Source organism: Carex rostrata, chromosome 8, assembly GCF_964058835.1.
Source record: "Carex rostrata chromosome 8, lpCarRost1.2, whole genome shotgun sequence".
Lineage (NCBI taxonomy): Eukaryota > Viridiplantae > Streptophyta > Magnoliopsida > Poales > Cyperaceae > Carex > Carex rostrata.
The window spans coordinates 10,477,155-10,497,849 of NC_135925.1; the positions used below are offsets into that span (position 1 = coordinate 10,477,155).

Here is a 20,695-nt window from a genome sequence, read left to right on the forward strand (position 1 = left end):
TTGTTGGGCCAGCTTGAAACATATATTCAGACAAAATAAATGGATTAGCAGGCTGAAAAAAAGACAATTTTTTCTTACAGTTTTGAATCTTCTGATCAAATTTTTTTTTTTATTCAATAATATTTTGATCAAATAATTGAGTTGCAGGAATTGTAAATAAAACGGAATCCTATATCTATTTTCTTGCAATAGTCTTGGAAACCTGAGGCGATACAGATTTTAAATGAGACTATGACAAATATACATATTATGGATTGATCCATACTATAAATTTATATCTCTATTTTTTAAATTTAAACAGACGTCACGTACCATTAAACATGATCTCCATATAAAAATATAATTGCAAACCAAATTTTGGATTTTTTAGAATTTTTAAACTAATTTTAAAAATAAATAGACAACCATGGCTTTTCAATGGTCCGTAATATTCAAATCCAAGTGATTTTTCTACCTATCATGAAATAGTAAAAATAAAATATAAAAATATATAAAATTTAATCTGCAAGTATATTTTTAAGTAAAGATTATTTGAAAATTTTGGATGGACTATTTAAATATTGAAAATAATGATACAAATTTTCAACGCAGAATACAGTGCATATTACCATCACCTCACTCTTTATTTAATCAATCTGTGGACTATGGTTATATCCAGAGGCAAAGCTACAGTGCCGTAGGGATTGGCAGCTGTTTATTTTTGGAATTTCTTTTTTCTTTGAACTAGAATTTTCAATGGGTCTTAGTTACTCATGAATTTGAATATGTCTATCTCTGGATTTAATTTGGAGTAGCAATTTTTATTCAATTTGAATGTGTGAATCGTTTAATCTAATAAGGAAAGAAATATGTTTTTAAAAACACTGGAGAAATATAAAGAATATGACAGAATTTTGTGGCATGGATTGCGCAAGAAAGGAGCACCAAATTAACTCGATACAGTGTGGAAGGAGAGAACGGCTGTCCCTCACCGGTGTGCCACGTAGGATTTATCCAGTTGAGAGTGGGACCCAGAAGCTGTGCTTTCTTTCCAGCGCATACGAAGTTGTATTGCAATGGAAACAACCCATGCCGTGTTTCAGTTAGCAGACTTTTATAGATAGCACAAAAAGTTTTTTTTTTTTTTTTCTAAAGATCTAACTTTTTTTTTTAAAATAGCACAAAAACATTATTAAAGATAATAGTATCCAAGTATCCAACTAATTTATGTGTTGCTTTTAATAAGAAATTTAATGCTCCTAAACACGCACATCATTTCTTTTGGTAATTTTTTTTTTCTCTTTTAATAAAGAATGGAGATCAAGTAATCCAACCATTTAATTTTTGAAGAAGATAATCCAACAATTTAATATTCACAAGAATTTTTCTCATCCAGATTTTGATCCTACGATCTTTTACACGGAAAACATTGTCTTTATCACTAGAGTAAATACTGATTCTCTTTCGATAATACTCTGACTTAAATGTAATAAAATAATTTGGAAAGAAGAGTTTTCATTAATGTATCGTTAGATAAAATATGAATTAGATTGCATTCATTGCAAGTATCATCATCAAAGAGTTAGTCTAATATTGTTTATCCTTTTGTAAATCATTTTGGCAACTGTATATTTCTTGTGTCATCTATTTTTTCATAAGATTTGACAAAGTTCGCTTAATTTAGCACATAAACATTACATTCGTTTGTTTATTTCTTTTCTTTTCATTTTGACATTCGTAATATCGGACCACAAAAACGAAATGAAATTACAACATCATATGACCACTATAATAATACTCTTTTTGCAGTGTCGTACTTGTATATCACAAGATTCGTAAATTATTCGTGAATAATTCATTTTTTTGGTGATGTTGAATTGAACGTCAAATTACTCAGTTGACCGAATTTTGACCGAATTATTCACGAATAATTCACCAATTTTATGAATTTTCACCAAATTATACGAATTTTTCCCAAACTTTTTCCAGAACATTTTTTATTTTTATTTTTGTTCTCTAGTGAAACTGGAATATATGATCTAGATAATTCTGAATCATTCCCGAATTATTTCCGAATCACCAATTTTTGACCCTGCCGAACTAAATCTGAATTATTCAATTGTCACTATGCTGGTATTACCAACTTTTACGGTCATAGTCACAAGATTCGTGAATTAAACCCGAATATTTTTTTCTTGTAATGCTGAACTGAATGCCGAATTATTTGATTGACTGAATTTTGACCGAATTAAACCTGAATAATTTACGAATTATTCGCGATTTTTTTCGAATTTTTGCCAGAACATTTTTTTTAGCTCTCTTGCATGACTGAGATCTCTAGTCCGAATAATTTCGAATCATTTCCAAATTATATTTGAATTATTATCAAATTTTGAATGTTTGACCTGGTGAACCGAACCCAAATAATTCATCTGTCACTATGCTTTTACCATACAACGATCATACCACATGCGTGTTCATACAGATGGAGCTACAATGGATCCATGGATCCGTGTTTGGCGAATGGCGACTTAAAAAGGAAGAGATTTATTATTATTTTATTGTGCTCAACCACTCATTTTCCATCGAGAACTGGTCCAAATTGGAAGGCCCAAGAAAACGACTCCCACGGACCAACGGGAACTCAAAAAGTTTGAATTTTGTTTTTCTCTTATTATTCCTTCTTCACACACACATTCTAAGTAGAAGGAGAAGCACTGAAGCACAGGCCCAATTGCCTTGAAAACGACTCGAAACTTTGAACAGAAAAATGGATTTTTGTAAACTTTTTTCCCTTGAATAATAATGATTGAGATATGTATTAATATAATAATATTCTGTAAGACGCTTTAGAAATTAAGTGGGTTATTTATTTACCCCCCAACCGGCGACTCAGCGAGTCATGATCAAGTCAATGGGGAATGCCCCAATAAGATCTCTCACGCATATCCCGTCCCCACGATAAATCTGTGCCGTTGGTCTTAATCGAGATCATATAAGCGAATCTTGATGTAAATAATTGACTGGCAGTCTGGCACTAATTTTTCCAGGAGTGATTGGACTTCGTAGGGATCTAGCCTCGGAAATCACAACGTTGTGTTACTTCATATGGGAGATGAAACGATATTAACAGGAAAAGAATGGAAAGAAACGGGATGAGAACCGCACAGTATTCTTAGTTTCTTACATTTTAATTTAGAATTTAAACGTTCTTGTCAAAAATTAATACGGCTCTAACCTCTAAACAGGAAAAGAATGGAAAGAAACGGGATGAGAACCGCACAGTATTCTTAGTTTCTTACATTTTAATTTAGAATTTAAACGTTCTTGTCAAAAATTAATACGGCTCTAACCTCTGCCCTCCTCTGTCCTCTGCACAGTATTCATTCATTTTTGTTATTTTTCTGATTCTTCTCTAGAGTAGGTGAAGTTGTCGATTAGGTTTGATCTGAGGTGAGACCCTCTATGCACACTGTTTTTTTTCTTCCCCTCCCTATTCATAGAACAGATCTTAAATTTAGGTGTTGTGTAGAATCAAATTCAGAGATAGAGTTTTAAATGAGCTGTAAATGAGTGAGTTACCACCAATTCAAGATCAACTTATTAAGTTGGTGAGCGAGTTAACTCGAGTTGAAAAGACAATAATGAGTTGAAAATGTAACTCGAATTTAGCTCAGTTCATAACTCGTTTGGCCCAGACAATCTTTCTAGTTATAGTCATTCTTAATCCATAATACGGTGTATTATAATTTAAGTTGTTGTCCTGTTACAAAATTACATTAAAAAAAAATAGAGTATGAATAAATAGGGTCTTATTCTCATCATAGTCCCTCTTTTTATCATTTTATGAAATACAATTTTAATTCAGCTCACAAGATAAACGAGTCAGTCAATTCAAATTAGATCTGACTCGAGTTATAAATGAACGAGTTAAAGCGATTAATTACCAAATGAGTTACGAATTCGTAATTTTGTTTGCAGCTCTCCCCAAAGATAAGAAACTAAAAATAACACGTTGTGCCAAATAGGGAAGTAAATAGAAAATTAAAATTGGGGCTGAAATATCTAACGCGAGTCTAATTTGATTTGATTTTATTAGAGGGGTTAAAAATATTGATGTAAGAATTTTTTTCAATTTTCAATTTATAAAGGGGGAAGAGGGTTTATTAACGTAGAGAACAACAATCGTCATAAAATAACTACAATATTTAAAGACTAACAACGGTAACTATCATGAAATTAGAAGGGTCATGCTATGTAAAAGTATATTCCACTGTTGTCCATGCTTTATCAGTACTGTTTCGATAACTACAAGCACTTGTGTTTTAGTTATAACTAGAAATTAAAAGGGTCATGCTATGTAAAATATATTCCACTGTTGTACTTTCTTTATCATTACCGTTTCGATAATTAGAAGCATTATATATTTATATGTTATTGGTCATAGGTTTTTTTTAAGTAATCTATAATGAAAATTCACAAGAGATGAGATTTTGAACCTGCGATCAGAGTTGTTCATGAAGATTTTGGATCCAGGGAGAGAGAAAAGTTTGGACTTATTATATATATAAAAAATAATATTTTTATGAGATTGGCTAACATGTTTTTATAAGTACTTTAACACCATACACTTATAAGTTATTTTGTATTTTCAAAGTCCAAACAGTCGATCCGAACCATTCAACATGATATTCATATTAAAACGTACCTGGAGATCAAATTTTACAATTTTTAAAGATAGATAGAAAATCCATTGATTCAGAAGACTCTAGACCAAAAAAACAATGATTTTCTACCTACCTTAAAAAATAGTAAAAAAAATTAAAAAAAATATAAAATTTGGTCTCCAAGCACGTTTTAATATGGATATCATGTTGAATAGTTTGGATTGACTATTTGGACTTTTAAAATACAAAAACGACTTATAAGCATATGGTGTTAAAGCGCTTATGGAAGTGTATTAGCAGCTCTTATTTTTTTATTGATATGCCAATAGATCATACATATTTATAAAAAAAATTGAATCGTTTACATATACAAAATTTAGGCCCTAATATTTTATTTACTTTTAATATAACAGATTATTTTTTTATATATATACATACTATTTTTTTTTTGGCTCTTTGAATTTTAGGGCCCGGAACGGTCGCCTTGAGTGCTCTACACTGGGCTCAGCCCTACTTGCAACCTCTTACACAGAGAATACCACTAAATCAAGAGCTGATTCTCGCTATTAATCATAGTTCTATAAATAATTCTTTCTTGTATTTTTTAATCAATTACGAATGTAACCTATAACAAAAATAACATTTTTAAAAGTAGTGGAGATATCCACCAGTTTCATATAGAAACTAAAAGCCTAATATGGTAACCAAAAGAGGTACCAGTATCAAACACATAGAGTATTACAAATATTACAAAACAATACTAGTCTGAAAAGCACAAAAACTAACTGTATCTAACTTAGAAAATTCACACACGAAACAAATCAAGTAAAGCACTAATAATCAAGCTAATTCTTCCCAATTAACTTAATCCTCATCACTCTGTTCTTTTCCAAACATTTGATTTTGGTGGCTGCCAACTCCAGAATCCTACAAATTGGTTTCCACTATGGAATCCTCCCTGCCAATTTACAGCAGAAGGTCCACCACCTGAGCTGTGTCTGAACTGCTGACTTCCTCTTCCATTAACATTTCTAGTAGGTCCTTAACATCATAAGGCATCATTAGACTTAATTTAAGAAGTGAATCATTAGCACTAGCTTGACACCAGAAAGTAGTTAAAGAAATAATTTTAGTAGCTATACTCTTAATTGATAAAGGATTAGAATCATTAAAACAAATTCTGTTTCCTTCCAATTAAATTGTCCATAAGATAGCACTTCTTAACATTTCTACTAATAATCTATAACGAAAGATTATTAACGAAAGTAACATACCATGTCGCAACAAAACATACTTTTGGTCTTTTCGATAGATATCTCGTGGTGACAAAAACAATCTTGAAAATGAAAATTCAATGATGTGCCTAACAGATTTCGAACTTGTAAATAAAATCTTCCTTTTTATCAATATATTTGCTGCCAACCATAATAAAAAGAAAAAAAAATAGACTTCACCGGGGAGATATAGACAGACGAATTTTCAGACTTTTCTTCTGAAAAATGACAGGGAAGATTGGAATGCTGCGAGCTGTGAAGAAAACCAGTGGAAAGAACTGCTCGCCTATTCTTTTGACAGAGATTTCAGAGGTCACAAGTGGATTGGTTACTAGGGGTTGACTCGAGGTCAGCTAAAGCGCCAATTCAAGAATATTCAAAATAGTGAACTTATTCAAATGCAAAAAAAAAAAAACACTACTGGATATGATACATCTTAAGACGTTGAAATCAAACATAAAATTGTTGTGAAGTATATAATTCTTTGACAAATCAACTCACTGAGAAAGAAGAGATAGCACAGTTGGTTAGAAAAAAGTCGTAGAACTATTGGTTACCCAAAGGTCAAGAGTTCGATTTCCTCTTACGATTTTGCAGCTTCTGTGAAGGTTTCAAAAAAATAAAAAAAAATAAAAGATAAATAAACTCATACAGTTCATTCAGTTGTTATTTGGTTATGGATATTCAAATTCCCAAGCAAATAAGTAATAAAAGGCCCACCAATTCAAAGCCCAAAAGTGGCCGTAAAGGAAGAATAAATAAACCCAAGTTTCCCCAAGTTGGGAAAATGCACTTAAACCAATAATAAGCTAGGACTGAATTTCAGAGAGGATCTTCAGCTGGCAACAGCAATTGATGACAATTTCTTTACTATGCGAACAACAGTAGAGCATGAGTGAAGAAACACCATAGGCAGAAGAACCCCACAGCCACCATATCTGGCTATTTTTAGGCCTTGTTTTTTATATTAGTATCTGTATTAGGATTCTGGTAATTGTAGTTTTTTAAATTTCAAGTTTTAGTTTTCATGTATCGTAGTCTAGGTAGATTCTGCCTTTTCAATTATTGTAGACTAGGATGTATTATGATATCACAGAATATTATTTTGGAAGAGGGTCACTAATTCTGATACCAAATCTAGGTGAAAAAACATGGTTCTCACTCTCAGTTTCTCAATAATTATAGTGGCAGTGATATATACAGATTTTATGTAAGAGCCGAATAATATCAGGAAGATAGGAACTCTTTTTAACTAGAACCATCAATAGTGGCGCATTGATATCTGGCCCATAAAGGCAACCTAAAGCATCTGTTTTTATCCTGAATGGAATTTCAAGTTTTTGATAATTCTAACATATATCCACTTAAAATATATATATATTTTTTAACATATATCTAAATTAAAAAATTAAATTTTAGAAATGTATTATTCATCGTTTAAATATGATATGTCTGAGTCAAGTTAGAATATATTGGTCATTCACAAACTAGATCTAATCCTGCACCATTTTTTTTTCATCTGATGCATATAAATTTCTACTTGTATATAGGAGCGGACCCAAAGGGGTCTAGAGGTACTCAAGTACTGACAAGTAATTTGACCTTTTTTTTTAAACCATGTGTCTATTCTTGAACCAAAAGAATGCTTACCCCTAGTCCAAGAAAAAGTTTAGATTCAAATCCCTTGTCCCTGTAGGCGGATTGGTTGATCTTTGATTATACATTTCTCCTTTATTTAAAGTGAAACGCATGATTCAGTAGTTTAGCATGAGTGTTATGGGACTAAAAGACTTTTGTTCTATTCCGTCATTTTTGTACTCCTTGGGATGTTCAACTTCAGAGAGCATTTTGGGCTGGGCCCCTCTTTAGCCTCATTAATTTTCTGTCATACAATATACAACGTACCTTTTCTATATATAAAAAAATTAATTACATCTCCAAATTGAGTCATACTGATTCATACAGCATACCTCTTTTCCTTTTTTTTTCTCCTTTTTTTTCTCCTTTTTTTTTTCTTAATTTTTTAAATTAATATTTGTATCTTAAAGTTCATATGACTCATTTATCTGATAATTATTTGTTTTGTATTTGTATTCGAATATGCATTAGTAGATTATTTGCTCCGTATTCGTATCTGTTTAAAATAGCTTTGATTTAAATTTTGATATCCATTTACTATTTGTGTTTGTATTCCTATCCGTTCATTAAAATACAGATACAAATTTGGTATTAGTATTATCCACTTCAAATTCGCTCTGTTTACACCCCTACGTCCGTCTCTATTTAATCAAAAATTTTACTCTTTTCAAAATAAATAAATCTAGTACATCTAGGCTTCCTTCCCAATTCTGTATCAAGTCATATCACTTTGCCTAAGGTCCAAAGCCCTGGTAATCTTTTTTTGAGGGTAAGGTGGCAAGATGCTATCTTACGGTTTTCCGTTGATTTAGAAAAGTATTTACATCGGCACTAAAAGACCGTAGTAACGAAACACAAAAAAAATCAAAAGTAATTACAACAGTTCTCTGCTCCCTAACAATATGTCAACCTTATTGTCTTGCCTAAAAGGACGCGGATCATCTTTGTCTTTTGAGAGAAAAACCTGTTGTTCCTTTCTCGCCAAAGAGCCCAAAGTCCTGCTGCCCAGACGGCGTCCCATTCTCTTTTTTTGTATCTTGTCCAAGGCCTGCAAATGTGATATCCAGAAGGCGACGTGTGAAGCTATAACCCACGATGGCGGGGACCTCTGCAGTGATCGCATTAGTGCCCACCAGAATGCAGTCGAGTAAGTACACTCCCAGAATAGATGTACACTTGATTCGACTGTGTTTAGCCCACACATTACACATCCGTCCATTGTGGGGCCCCTTCTCATGAGCACCTCTCTTGTCAACAATTTGTTCTGAAATAAAACCCACATAAAGACACGGACTTTTGGTGGAGTTTTGAATTTCCATAGTCGACGGGTGAATTGACAATTGACTCCCCTTGTGTGTAACACTTTGTATGTCAATGCCGTAGAGAAGAGACCCCCGGCTTCCCATTTCCACACCACCGATTCCGTCGGATGTTGAATCACAGTTGATACCTCAACAAAAGGTACGAGAGATTTCAAATCCTTGAGGAAGAAATAGTGGTTCGCGCTGATGCCCACTTGCGTGATGTTATCAATATCGTGTAAGAGTAATAGTGCCTTTGCCCAATTGCTCCTGCGGTCCTGTTGAAGCATCCAGATTCATTTATGTACACAAAAAAAAATAAAAAAGTTATTAAGATTACTAGGGCTGGTCCTGGTAATTTTAATAACTTCAACATTTATGTACACAAAACAAAATAAAAAAAATAGACGGCTCCACTATTTTAGCGAGTTAGAGAGCAAAAAAAAGACAGTTGTCGCCACTTCAGTTGTTATTTTTTATTTTATTTAAAAAAAAATCTATTCTTATTAGCATTTTTTATTTGAAGTTGCGAGATTCTAGAGTAAAATAATTTTGTACTATTATTAGTATTTTATGTTGATTGAAATTCTGTATCCGTCTATGCTTGTATATATTAATTCTGTATCCGTCTATGCTTGTATATATTATAGGCAGGGCCGGTCCTGAAGATTTTGGGGCCCGGGGCGGGAGATAAGTTTGAGTCCTTTATATAGAGGTGTAAATGAATAAGATATTATCCGATTTCTTTCGGATCTGAATCCGAAAAATTACTTAAATTATCTGATATGTATTCGTATCCGAGACTATCGGTATTTGTATCCATATTCGAAAAGTTATAACGGATAAGGATACAGGTTAATAATTAACTATTTGTATCTGCATCCGTTTTCGTATCCGAAAAGTTACAACGGATAAGGATACGGTTTAATAATTAACTATCCGTAACTATCTGTATCTGACCATTAACACCTCTACTCCACAAGAAATGAGTTGTTAAATACCAATAATTTATTACTTATATTTTAGTTGCATGGTATTGATATATGATCGTTAATATAGCTGGTTCAAGACTCTTTTTATTTTTGTCCTACGTGCTTAGAAAAAAACACTATTGATCTTTAATTGATATATTCTGATTAACAATGTAACATTATGAGATGAATAGTGACTAATATTTTGGTAATATGATGTATGTTTTGTATCCAACAAATTTATTATGAAAAATATTAGATCTAATTAATGAATGAAAAAAAAACTATATTTAGATATTATACTTTACTCAAATGTATATTAGTAATTTTTTTAATTATCTGAATTATATTCATATTCGTCTAATATATAATTCGTATTCGTATACATTTAATATCCGATCCGCATCCGTATCCGAGACTATCCATATTCGCATCCGTATTTGAAAAATTACAACGGATAAAGATACAGTTTGATTACTATCCGATCCGTATCCGACCGATTACACCCTTACCTTTATATATATATACTATTTTATTAATATGCCAATAGATCATTTTTATTTATAGAAAAGTTTAGAGCTTTTATATATACAAAGTTTGATTTTTAATATTTTATTTATTTTCAATATATACAAATAATTTTTTTGTAATATACACATACTAAAAAATTTTTGGGGCCCTTTGAATCCTGGGGCCCGGGGCCATCGCCCTGGGTGCCCTGCCCCAGGACCGGCCATGATTATAGGAATTAGATGTAAATTCGTCAGAGCAGAGGTACACGTAGCAGCATTGTTTTCAAGGCCGTTGAATGTTTATACTTTATGGGAGATTGGGAGAGATTTTATTTTTGAAGGTTTATAGGAGAGAGTTTTGAATCTTAATAACGTGTATGAATCTTAAAGCAATTATCGCAGTTTGATTCTTAATACTGCGTCGTATCACGAGTCTTATAACTCTCTGCCAAAGAATTATTATTTCATTTTATTTGATTTTTAAAAGTACGCAGTATATAACGAGTTTTGTAGCCAAAATGACATATTTTTTTTCCCTAAAATTATCACATTAAATGAAAACAGCAGGATAAAATAGAATTAGTCTTGTATTGTATAATACTATAATATTTCAACATGGTCTGGAACCAGTAAACTGTTTTTAATTTATAACTTTCAGTTTTGATCTCTAAAATTCCAGGATTTTCCTTTTTATTTTTTCCGAAAATTTGCTGACATGGCAACCATATAAGGCAAATGCTCCTATAGAGTTGTATCGAGAATTTTGTTAATGAAATAGACGAATTGCTTCGTGCATTCAATGTGGAATGAAATCTGCTGCGATTCGAATTGGATGAACAGTATCCTGAAATCCCTGCTTTTCCAAATCCAACTATTCAACTTTTTCTGTGCACACATCTCCAAACAGCTAGTTTTTCTATGCACGCATCTCAAAATAAATTAATAGTTGGATTTGAAAAAACAGGGATTTCAGGATATTGTTCATCCAATTCGGATTGCAGCAGATTTGTTTCCATTCAATGCATTGCTTGCTGTTAGCTCCTTCGCTTTTTATTTTATCTCAAATTAGCTTTCCTCTTTGTCAAAGTTCGTTTCTTTTTGTTGATTCCTGCAACTGAGTTACAAGCTCGTTGCATCTGCACTAACTGCTAAGTCTCAACTCTGAACATCATAAACATGTGTTCACGATTTTTTTGGTCTTGTTCAAACCGGCCCATTAATTGACATGCGAACATCATAATAGTAGCACAATTACTATTATTATACATAAACGAAACACAACACAATTACACAAAGATACCCCTCCAAAGACAAGCGACCCAAACAAACAAACAAACCCAAATGGGCTCACAAGCCCACCTTTATTTCCTAACATAAACTACAAACCCAGAAAACCCAACATCAAACCCCCAAAACAATGCATAGTTTTTCCTCTCATTCTCCCTGAGTTTCAACATCATTCAATCCGATCGACTCTCTCTATTCACTCTTCTCCTCCTCGCTCGCTCGCTTCCACAGTCTCCGCCGGTACGGCCTCAGTCTCGACTTTGTCTTCCCCAGTAGGTGTAGGTGTAACTGTAGCTTCAACCGGTGTATTAGTTTCTTGTTCTGGTGCTTTCTCCTCTGCATTTTCAGGTTCATTTGCTGGAACCTCGGCTGTGACTTCGATGGCCGTATCGGAAGTTGGCTCCTCAGTCTCTGAGGACACAACCTCTGTTGTAACCTGGTTTGTTGTTTCAATGGCGACCTCCTCTGTTGTCACTATTGTCTCTGTTGAAACTTCATCTGGGGTTTCTTGATTCTCCTCTTCCACGGTTGGGGTTTCTTCATTAGGCACCTCAACCTCTTCGGCTGCCACATTGGTTGTCTCTTCTTTTGGTTCATCTGCTACAGCCTCTGTAACTGTTGCAGGTGCTGGTACTGATTCTGGTGCCACTGCTTCCTCTTTTGGTGCTTCAACAGTCTCAGAAACAATCGGCTTATTGATGTTCTCCTCGGACAAAGCCGAAGTTGCTGATTGGACCTGTAGATAAAGTTTTGGTTCATGCATTTGATAATTTCACTGGAAATATGGAAATATGTTACTGAATAACATTATTTTCAGTTTTTATTGATTGATTTATAGAACAAAACACTGAGAATCTCATTTCTATGTGTCTTATATTTAAGTTCACTGGTATATCCTGCCAAAGCCTTATAGAACTACTATTGAAGTTCAAGAAAAGTGCCAATAAAGATAAAAGAATGATTAGACTACCTCAACTGTTGCCATGGGAATGATCAATTTGGGGAATTAGCTACACTGAATTTTTTGAGTGGTATTGGGTTGTGAGCTCAACACTTGATAGGACCAGTAGTGGGGTTGAAGCAACACGGGGGCAAATGGTGCTACTTATAGGAGGTCTGAGGGGTAAAATGGGAATACAATGAGGAAAAGAATGAGGAATTAATAACTGATTAAATGATAAACTAGAGCTGCCACATACCGAACTTTCGGTGTATTAAGCAAAGAAGATAATATATGAACTTTAAAATGTTATCAACGTGTTAAACTAAATACGAGCCAGACTATGGTACTATGCATAGCGTGAATTGGTCTGTGATAAGATCAATATTTTTATTTTCAAAGTTTGAATAGTCGATCTAAACTATTCAATGCGATTTTCATAGAAAAATTGCTGAAACGTGATGATGACCCAGACAGCACATAATTCGACGAGTTTTATCTCAAAAACATACAATTTGCAACTGAATTCCTTTCGTTGTTATTTTTTTTTTCACATTCAAATTTACTTTAACTGAATTACCTAAAATTTCGAAGTGAAGATCAACAAAACAAAAGATTGTTCGTAGCAAATTACAAGATATATATACCTTCTATAGCAAATAAGACGCTTTACTGTACAGGAACTAATTAGATATCTTATGTTAAGCGTATAATGTTTATGTGAAAGGATGCTTCAAGAACTGTATTACCCATAATTTTTTTCTGATAAAAAATTACTCAGTTTTATAGATATATAATAACAGGACATAATTAATGCCAAATAGATGTATTAGTTTATAGAGGAGGGTTCAAAACTTCAAATGCACTATAATTTTATGCTCCAATATATTTCACATTTTTTATCTTCGTTTTTAAAGTCTAACAGTCAATCTGAACTAGTGTATTGAAAAAATCCGGGGGGTCCAGACCTGAACCGGCCGAACCTTGGACCGGACCCGGACCGACCTGACCCTTGCTAGATCTTCGGACCGGACCGGACTAACCCAAGGGACGGGTCTAGCAAGGGTTTGGGTCAGATTTTTCCACTAGACCCGTCCAAACCCATCCTGCACTAATCCGAGACCCGTCTAGACTCGGACCGGACTAACCCGAGATCCCCCTAGACCCGGACCGGACTAAAAAAACACATACCTGTTTCGGTAAGAAACAGTCCGCTGTTTTTTTTTTTTTTTAAAAAAGAAGATCCAGACTAGACCCGGATCCGAACCGGATCGTGGACTGGATCGGATCGACCCGTGTGAATTTGAACCATGGATCTAGCACGGGTTTGGGCCAACTCCTCCAAATTAGACCCACCGAACCCACCCGTGCTAACCCGTAGACCTGTGTGACCCCTGGACCGTGGGAACCGTGGACCAGCCAGGTCCGAACTAGACCGACCCGACCCGTTTTCAATTCACTAATCTGAACCACTCAACATGATTTTCATAATAAAATATTCTTGGAGATCAAAATTTATGTTTTATAAATTTTTTTACTATTTTTTTACATAGGTACAATATCGTTTTTTTCGGATGGTTCAGAATGTCCTTAAAACAATGATTTTGTATATATCTAAAAAAATAATAAAAAAATTCTAAAAAATATAAAATTTGATCTCCAAGCATATTTTATTATGAACACCATATTGAGTAGTTCAGATCGACTGATCGAACTTTGAAAACAGAGATAAAAGATGTGGAGTATATTGGAGCACAAAATCATGATCCATTTGAACCCTCTCTAATTTATATGAGCAACAAAATAGTCGCATGAATTACCAAATAATAAAATAACAGTTGTCACGTAGAAATAGCATATAACAAGTAATTCGTAAATGGATTGGTATTTTCGAATGTATATATATATGCATCTTGGGAAATTTTTTTTAGATATTAATTTGCTTAATTAATTCGTTATTGTGTCGTTATAATTATGTTATATTTTTTTTTAGATACTAAATTGTTATACCTGACGGTTGATATGCTAAATGTCACTTTGTCTTCTACCTAAACTCCTAATTTTCTATTTGTTATGCTAAATGTCACTTTGTCTTCTACCTAAACTCCTCCTAATTTTCTAGTTATATATTTTTTCGCTTTTCGCCTTGCATGATTTATATCTCTTTTTATGGTTACTTTTGCCGGTCAGCTTTAATTAATATGCCTAGAAAGCTAATTTCCAAATCAAAAGGATGAATATAATATGTGAGAAAAATCAAATAATTTGAGCGCTTACTCATGAAACTTAATATAATCAACTACAAATTAACGAGTATTAACTATAACAATATATAAAGAACTAACATTTGGTCTAGTGGCAAAAACACATGGTCTCTGATGTGAAGGGCCGTGAATTCAAAATCTAGATAAGAGAAATTATTTGTTGTAATAACAAGAGTATTAAATAGTTGAGTAATTTGACTTCCAACTTTTACTAGAAAGAAAAAAAAATATAACAACATACATTTTTTTTTTCAATTATTTTCAGTTTAAATTGTTTAGATGCAAGGAATATAGAAATAAATTTAATGAGTGAAAATAATAAATACTTATCTTGTGCTCAAATTGTATTATATTTTTATTATTTTCTATAGTAAATGCAATATAAAATGGTAAGAATTATGACAAACACATTTCAGTTGCGGTTGTAATCCTATACATTTTTTTTTTTTAATATTCGGTGGGACTGATCGTGGATTACTATTTAAAATCGTAAAATCAATTGTTTCGAGGGATGTGAGGTGGTGGGTTGATAAAGAGTCTCGAAATTTGGTGAGATCTCATGTCAAATAGTGAAAAAAGAGGGAATGGGGGAGGTGGAGGATTATGTAGATTATTGCTAGACGATATGATGTGATATGGGCATGGCAAATGGCCAAGCAAATAGAGGCCAAATCTCACAGTTCAGACACCACCATCCAGATGAATTATCACCATTCTATATCACTAATTTCAAAAGCATTGTTTCTTGAGTCCAAGTATATCTGTTGTGCTTTGTGCATGTAGGGCTTGTGGGTAACAATTCATTGTTCATGCATGTTCCCTTGCGATTTTGTGGGATCCTTTTATGAATTCCATGCATCATTACCAGTTTTTGGCATCGGTTGGATCAGAGAATGTTAGAAGAGTACTTAATTTCTGAATTTGTAAGACCACGTTCCCCAATCTTTCTTCAAAATAAAACAATGATGCAAATTTCAAGTTGTTGGATTTATTGAATGGTACGCCCGTTATGGGAAACCCGAATCCAAAACTGTGACCCGTTATGAATAGGTGCTTACCCTTTATGAAGAGGTGCATACCTTTTATAAATAGGTGCATTGATTTTATATAAATCATTCATATCTCTCTCATTTAGTCAGTAGAAAAACGTATGAATAGTGACTGCCAAAAATAGAGAGAAAAGATAGAGAGCACCAAGAAGCACTCTGTTAATACTTGAAGGTCTTAGGTCGTGGAAAACGCAGGGCTTTCGGCTTCGGCTTGTGATTCCTTGCAGAACCAGTGATACTACTACGCTCGCAACATCTGCTTCCGCACGAAGATTAACAGAGTAACTTGTAAGTTCTATCTGTTAATTAACACAAGTAGCAGGAGATCGATGAATTACTGTCCACAATTGCAACCACAGGTCATTCAGTCATTCTCCCTTTAATTTGCTAAAAGAAAAAGCCATTAGCTTAATTTCCTATTCGAAATCATGAAAAATGATGTCACTGTTTATACATCCAAAGCCATCTCAAATCTATAGTGAGAGCCTTACAGTACCAGGCTGTCACTTGACAGTTGATAATACGATAATTTGTGAATGCTAAAAGGCGCCGAGCATTTGGCTTGTTGCTCTCAAATTGTAGTACCTTTTCATAACTTTTTATCACTTTGGATCTTGTCAAAACTTGGGAGGTGATTATAAATTAAACAGTCTCCACTCCGAACCAACACGCAGGCGACTTGACGATAGTGGTGCACAAACCTGGTGAAAATTTAATGTGTAGACCATTATAGAAGAAAATCTGAGAGCTCAAGTCCAAGGAGTTTCAATTATTTGACACAGTGATAGGTCCATCCTCATTGGTAGGGATGGATTCAAGATTTCTATATGTATAGAGCAAGAGATCAAGAATAATCGGATTCAAATCTATTAACTAATCAGGTACTATTGTGGATTTCACAATAAAAAAATTAGTACGGGCTCAACAGGGGATTTTGACTCAACATGATAGAGCAAAGTAATTTTCTAAGTAGGATAAGAGCCCAACAGTATATATCAGAAAGTTTGTTTTCAAAGTTCAAGATGAGAGATGTTAAGACAATCTTAAAAAAAATCAAGGTAAAGCAACCTATATCAAAAAGTTAGTTTTCAAAATTCAAAATAGTTACATGTGAGTCTACCTGTACTCTCTACATCGAGCCACATGTGATCAAAGAGGAACTTGATCTAAATTTTTTTCAAAAGTAATTTTCTTTTTTCAAAATATTAAAATATAAAACAAGATTCAAAACAATTATAATGTTACGTACGTCTCATTCTAAAATTATTCATTTTTCTAAATATGTTAACTCCGTTCTACAGATTTTCTCACTTTCCTATGCGAGAAACAACTTGATATCCATAACTCCATAAAAAATAATAATTATAAAACAGGTAGTAATACACAAGTAATAATAATAATTAGTGAAGAGTGAAGAGCCGTATACATTGAAAAATAAAATGACGCAAATGGCGTACCATATAATTCCGGGACATGTTAGATCCAGCACCAAGTATGGAGATACAGAGTCCGGGTCTCGCTAAACATTCTAATCGGGCCAGTAGTTAATTTAGGGGCGGTGAGATGGGCCCCCACAATTTGTCCGGTCACTGTTAGGTTTCAAAGCGTGATTAGAATCCTTCGAGGACGCTGACGTGTCCTAGTCACTCACACAAGGAATCCACCTCATAAAGTGCTCTCCTTGCCTAACTCATGATAATCGTCCACAACTTGGGGCTATTCTTTGCTTGTAACACCAGAAGTCCAGAAGTCAAGAAGGCTGCTAATGATGTATTACAGTATTAGAGAAACATCAAACATGCCAAAATATTAAAATTCTAAGAGGCAAAAAGAAGTTTAGAAAATATAAAAAATTACTCGGCAATCATAATAGACAGAGACATTTAAAAAATTGAATATGTTATATTGATGATGTACTTTTTTGACAAACGTGACAACAAATCAAATAGCTATCCAAAATCAAATTGTTTAAGAAAATTTTAATTTGAATTTTTTTTTTTACTCTTTTGCTCGATGACTTAATAATTTCAAAATTATACCAAGCTTGATACACATCATACCCAAACAATAATAGCATTTATGCAATTTTCATTATTTTTATTTGATAATTATTTATGGGTTATCTTGATTGTCATTATATCACTTCATTAATTATAGATAAAAAGTAAACAGTATACGGCTACAATATTGATTTTAATTTATTTTCTTCTTTTTTCTGCTAAAATGATTTCCCTGTTATCTTGGGTAGGAAAATAAATTGGAAAATTTTCCAACTGCATTTAGAGAACTAAAATGATCAGATTTTACACAGATAGCTTTCCAACTCATCAGCCCCAAATTTGGACTAATAGTGGTCCTTAAGGCAGGGATTAGAGCAAGGTCTTAGTTGCATAATCCAACTCTGTTGCAAAGGAATTTGATTAGCAAAAAAATGTTTAAACTCTTAGACTAAAGGACATACCTATAATCTATAGAAGGTACTTTGTTTGAAGAGGTATGAGAGAGGATCCTTAGCTTGCATGAAGGCGCCTTTAGGTAGCATTGCTTTCCCATTGCACAATACTTTTCTTCTGTTATAGTGACCTGATAACATCAAATTCTATGCTCTCTAGCTTAAACTTCCATATACTATATCTCTTTAAGCTAATCGTTGTCATCTTAACACGTTAAAAACTTGCCAAAAATGTCTCTGACCGTGAGAAATTGGTGTTCTTACCCGAACCTAACAACTCACACAAAACATCAGGCAAAAACAATCTGTTTGATGCAATGCCGACAATTCAATAAAAAGAAACGTGCGCAAACATGCACAAAGGCCGTGTTTGGAACGGGTGGAGACGATTTCCACACATTGAAGAGGATTATAAGATTGAATTCAGCAATTCAGAATCGTAGCGTCAAAGAGTTCTTGGACTTGGCGAGCGATGAATGCAAATTCTTGTTTGGTTCCCTTCCCCCTTTTGACCCCTTCTCTCTTAGTAAGGTATAGTGATAAGAAATTATGATTAATAATATTACTAGATATCAGTAATTATTTTTAAGCATTTACATTGCAGGGAGTGTTCGACCTGCTACATGCTCTCATGCTACACAACAATGTGACCTTTGTGGTTAGACCAACACCAGATGAAGGATTTGATATTGGCGTCCGATGGTCAATTGGTTTGTTCAATGAATATAGCTCAATTTATATTACAGAAGATAACAATTTTATTAGAAATAGTTTATACCTCAAAATTTATTTATTTTTTATTTTTTCCCAGCGTCCAAAGATCATAGGGTGCCCTTGGGGCTTGGTTGCAATGTCCATACTTCTCATCTCTACAAGGGTAATCTGATGATTAAGTAAGATATCTAACATTTCCTCTTTTTGGAAAGCCTGTACATTTTGGGACCTTTCAGGACTGGATTATCTTGCTATAGCAAACATACTCTAGTCCTAGAAGATACAAGATATGGAATGTAACATTGAAGACTAGCAGATAATAATGGATCTGAATCTGCTGCGATCCTTCATATGTGAACAGTACTCTGAAATTGTTGCCTTTTCGAATCCAGTTGTTAAATTGTTTTGAGATACGTACACAAAAAACTAACTATTTTGAGATGCGTGCATAGAAAAAGTTGGATGGTTAGATTTGGAAAATCAGGAATTTCAGGATTACTGTTCCCGAACTTCAGATCGCAGCAGCTTTATTTTCAAAGGCAGATTTTCACATTTGCCCCTGTAATAATCAAAATATCATTTCTATCCTACAGAGCATGAAATATCTCAGATGCCCGACAAAATCATCAAAATATCACTAACCTAGTAGAACTAGTAAGATAACATCGTAATGGTTATCATATATGGTTTTTGTACGTGTTTTTGATAATCAGCGCAGAGAGTATTGTTTCTAGATTGCAAGCAATAGCATTTTTCTCCTTTTCGCGTTTGAAAAAAAATATATATAGAAGCAGCACATCGTGGGGGCCCGACTGATGCTGCATGAGAGATCTAGTTATCTTCTATTTTTGCAAAACATTGTTATCCTTTGCTGACTGCGATCAGCCGCGTATTTTTGACCTTTTGTGTTGGTTCTGTGATATCTCTATTTTGCTATAGCTGTTAGTGTTCCTAGTTGGATAGGAGCAGGGTCATCTCGGATTATATCCGTTATCTACAAACTCTGTTTTGTTATATATTGTTTTTGCAATGAAACGGGCTTAAAAGCCTTATTTCCAAAATATATATATATATATATACACACACACACTTCGATATTTTTGCGGTAACTGGTAACAAATATTGTACAGGAAAGCACACCACATCCTGGGGTACTTGTTGAATATTGGCAACATTTCCAAGGTAAAATTAAAAATCCCAAACAAAAACTTTAATTTGGCAACGCGACCAAGACTTGCATAGAGAAAAATAAAAAAATAAAATTGCTAGGAGGCCCTTCTAGTATAGAAACAAAATAAAAATACCGCATTTTAACTTTTTAACATTTTGCTGTCACAGAAAGTAGAGGAGAAAGTCGTGCTTCTGCTGGACAAGATTGTACCAAAAGATATAGAAGGCAAGAAAAGAGAGGCTTTCATTGGCATCTTACTGAGTCTAGTAGTTATGTTGTTATATTACGCCTTAATGCAGAAGTTAGTTTTATAGTTCCTTGCCTGGAAGTAACACAACACAATTGTGTTTTATGCAACACTTAACTAGCAGTATGTTGTTATACTACACCTTAATGCATATGTTGTGAAAGCAAGCCCTCTCTCTCTCTCTCTCTCTCACACACACACACACACACACACAAAACAAGCAACAAGC

At 33.7% G+C, this 20,695-nt stretch overlaps 2 protein-coding genes across 2 annotated transcripts; one reads left to right on the forward strand and one right to left on the reverse strand.

Moving 5' to 3' along the window:
- Positions 1-11,582: 11,582 nt before the first annotated feature.
- On the reverse strand, positions 11,583-12,755 carry LOC144558306 (uncharacterized). The gene is made up of 3 exons (XM_078307120.1): positions 12,600-12,755; positions 12,105-12,365; positions 11,583-12,065 (listed from the first exon to the last, which is right to left on the reverse strand). Exons 1-3 carry the CDS (start codon positions 12,612-12,614, stop codon positions 11,826-11,828), a joined length of 516 nt encoding a protein of 171 aa, XP_078163246.1. The 5' UTR covers positions 12,615-12,755; the 3' UTR covers positions 11,583-11,825.
- Positions 12,756-18,482: 5,727 nt separating this feature from the next.
- LOC144558401 (uncharacterized) lies at positions 18,483-20,633 on the forward strand. The gene is made up of 5 exons (XM_078307249.1): positions 18,483-18,865; positions 18,939-19,044; positions 19,146-19,227; positions 20,179-20,230; positions 20,387-20,633. Exons 1-5 carry the CDS (start codon positions 18,566-18,568, stop codon positions 20,531-20,533), a joined length of 687 nt encoding a protein of 228 aa, XP_078163375.1. The 5' UTR covers positions 18,483-18,565; the 3' UTR covers positions 20,534-20,633.
- Positions 20,634-20,695: the final 62 nt, after the last annotated feature.

Bases quoted from the DNA above. Each gene is read 5' to 3' on its own strand.
- LOC144558306 (XM_078307120.1), bottom strand. The intron at 12,066-12,104 runs GTGACAACAGAG...ACAACAAACCAG, and splicing joins AAGTTTCAACAGAGACAATA to GTTACAACAGAGGTTGTGTC.
- LOC144558401 (XM_078307249.1), top strand. From the start codon at position 18,566: ATGTCTCTGACCGTGAGAAATTGGTGTTCTTACCCGAACCTAACAACT. The intron at 18,866-18,938 runs GTATAGTGATAA...TTTACATTGCAG, and splicing joins ACCCCTTCTCTCTTAGTAAG to GGAGTGTTCGACCTGCTACA. The intron at 19,228-20,178 runs GTAAGATATCTA...AATATTGTACAG, and splicing joins AAGGGTAATCTGATGATTAA to GAAAGCACACCACATCCTGG.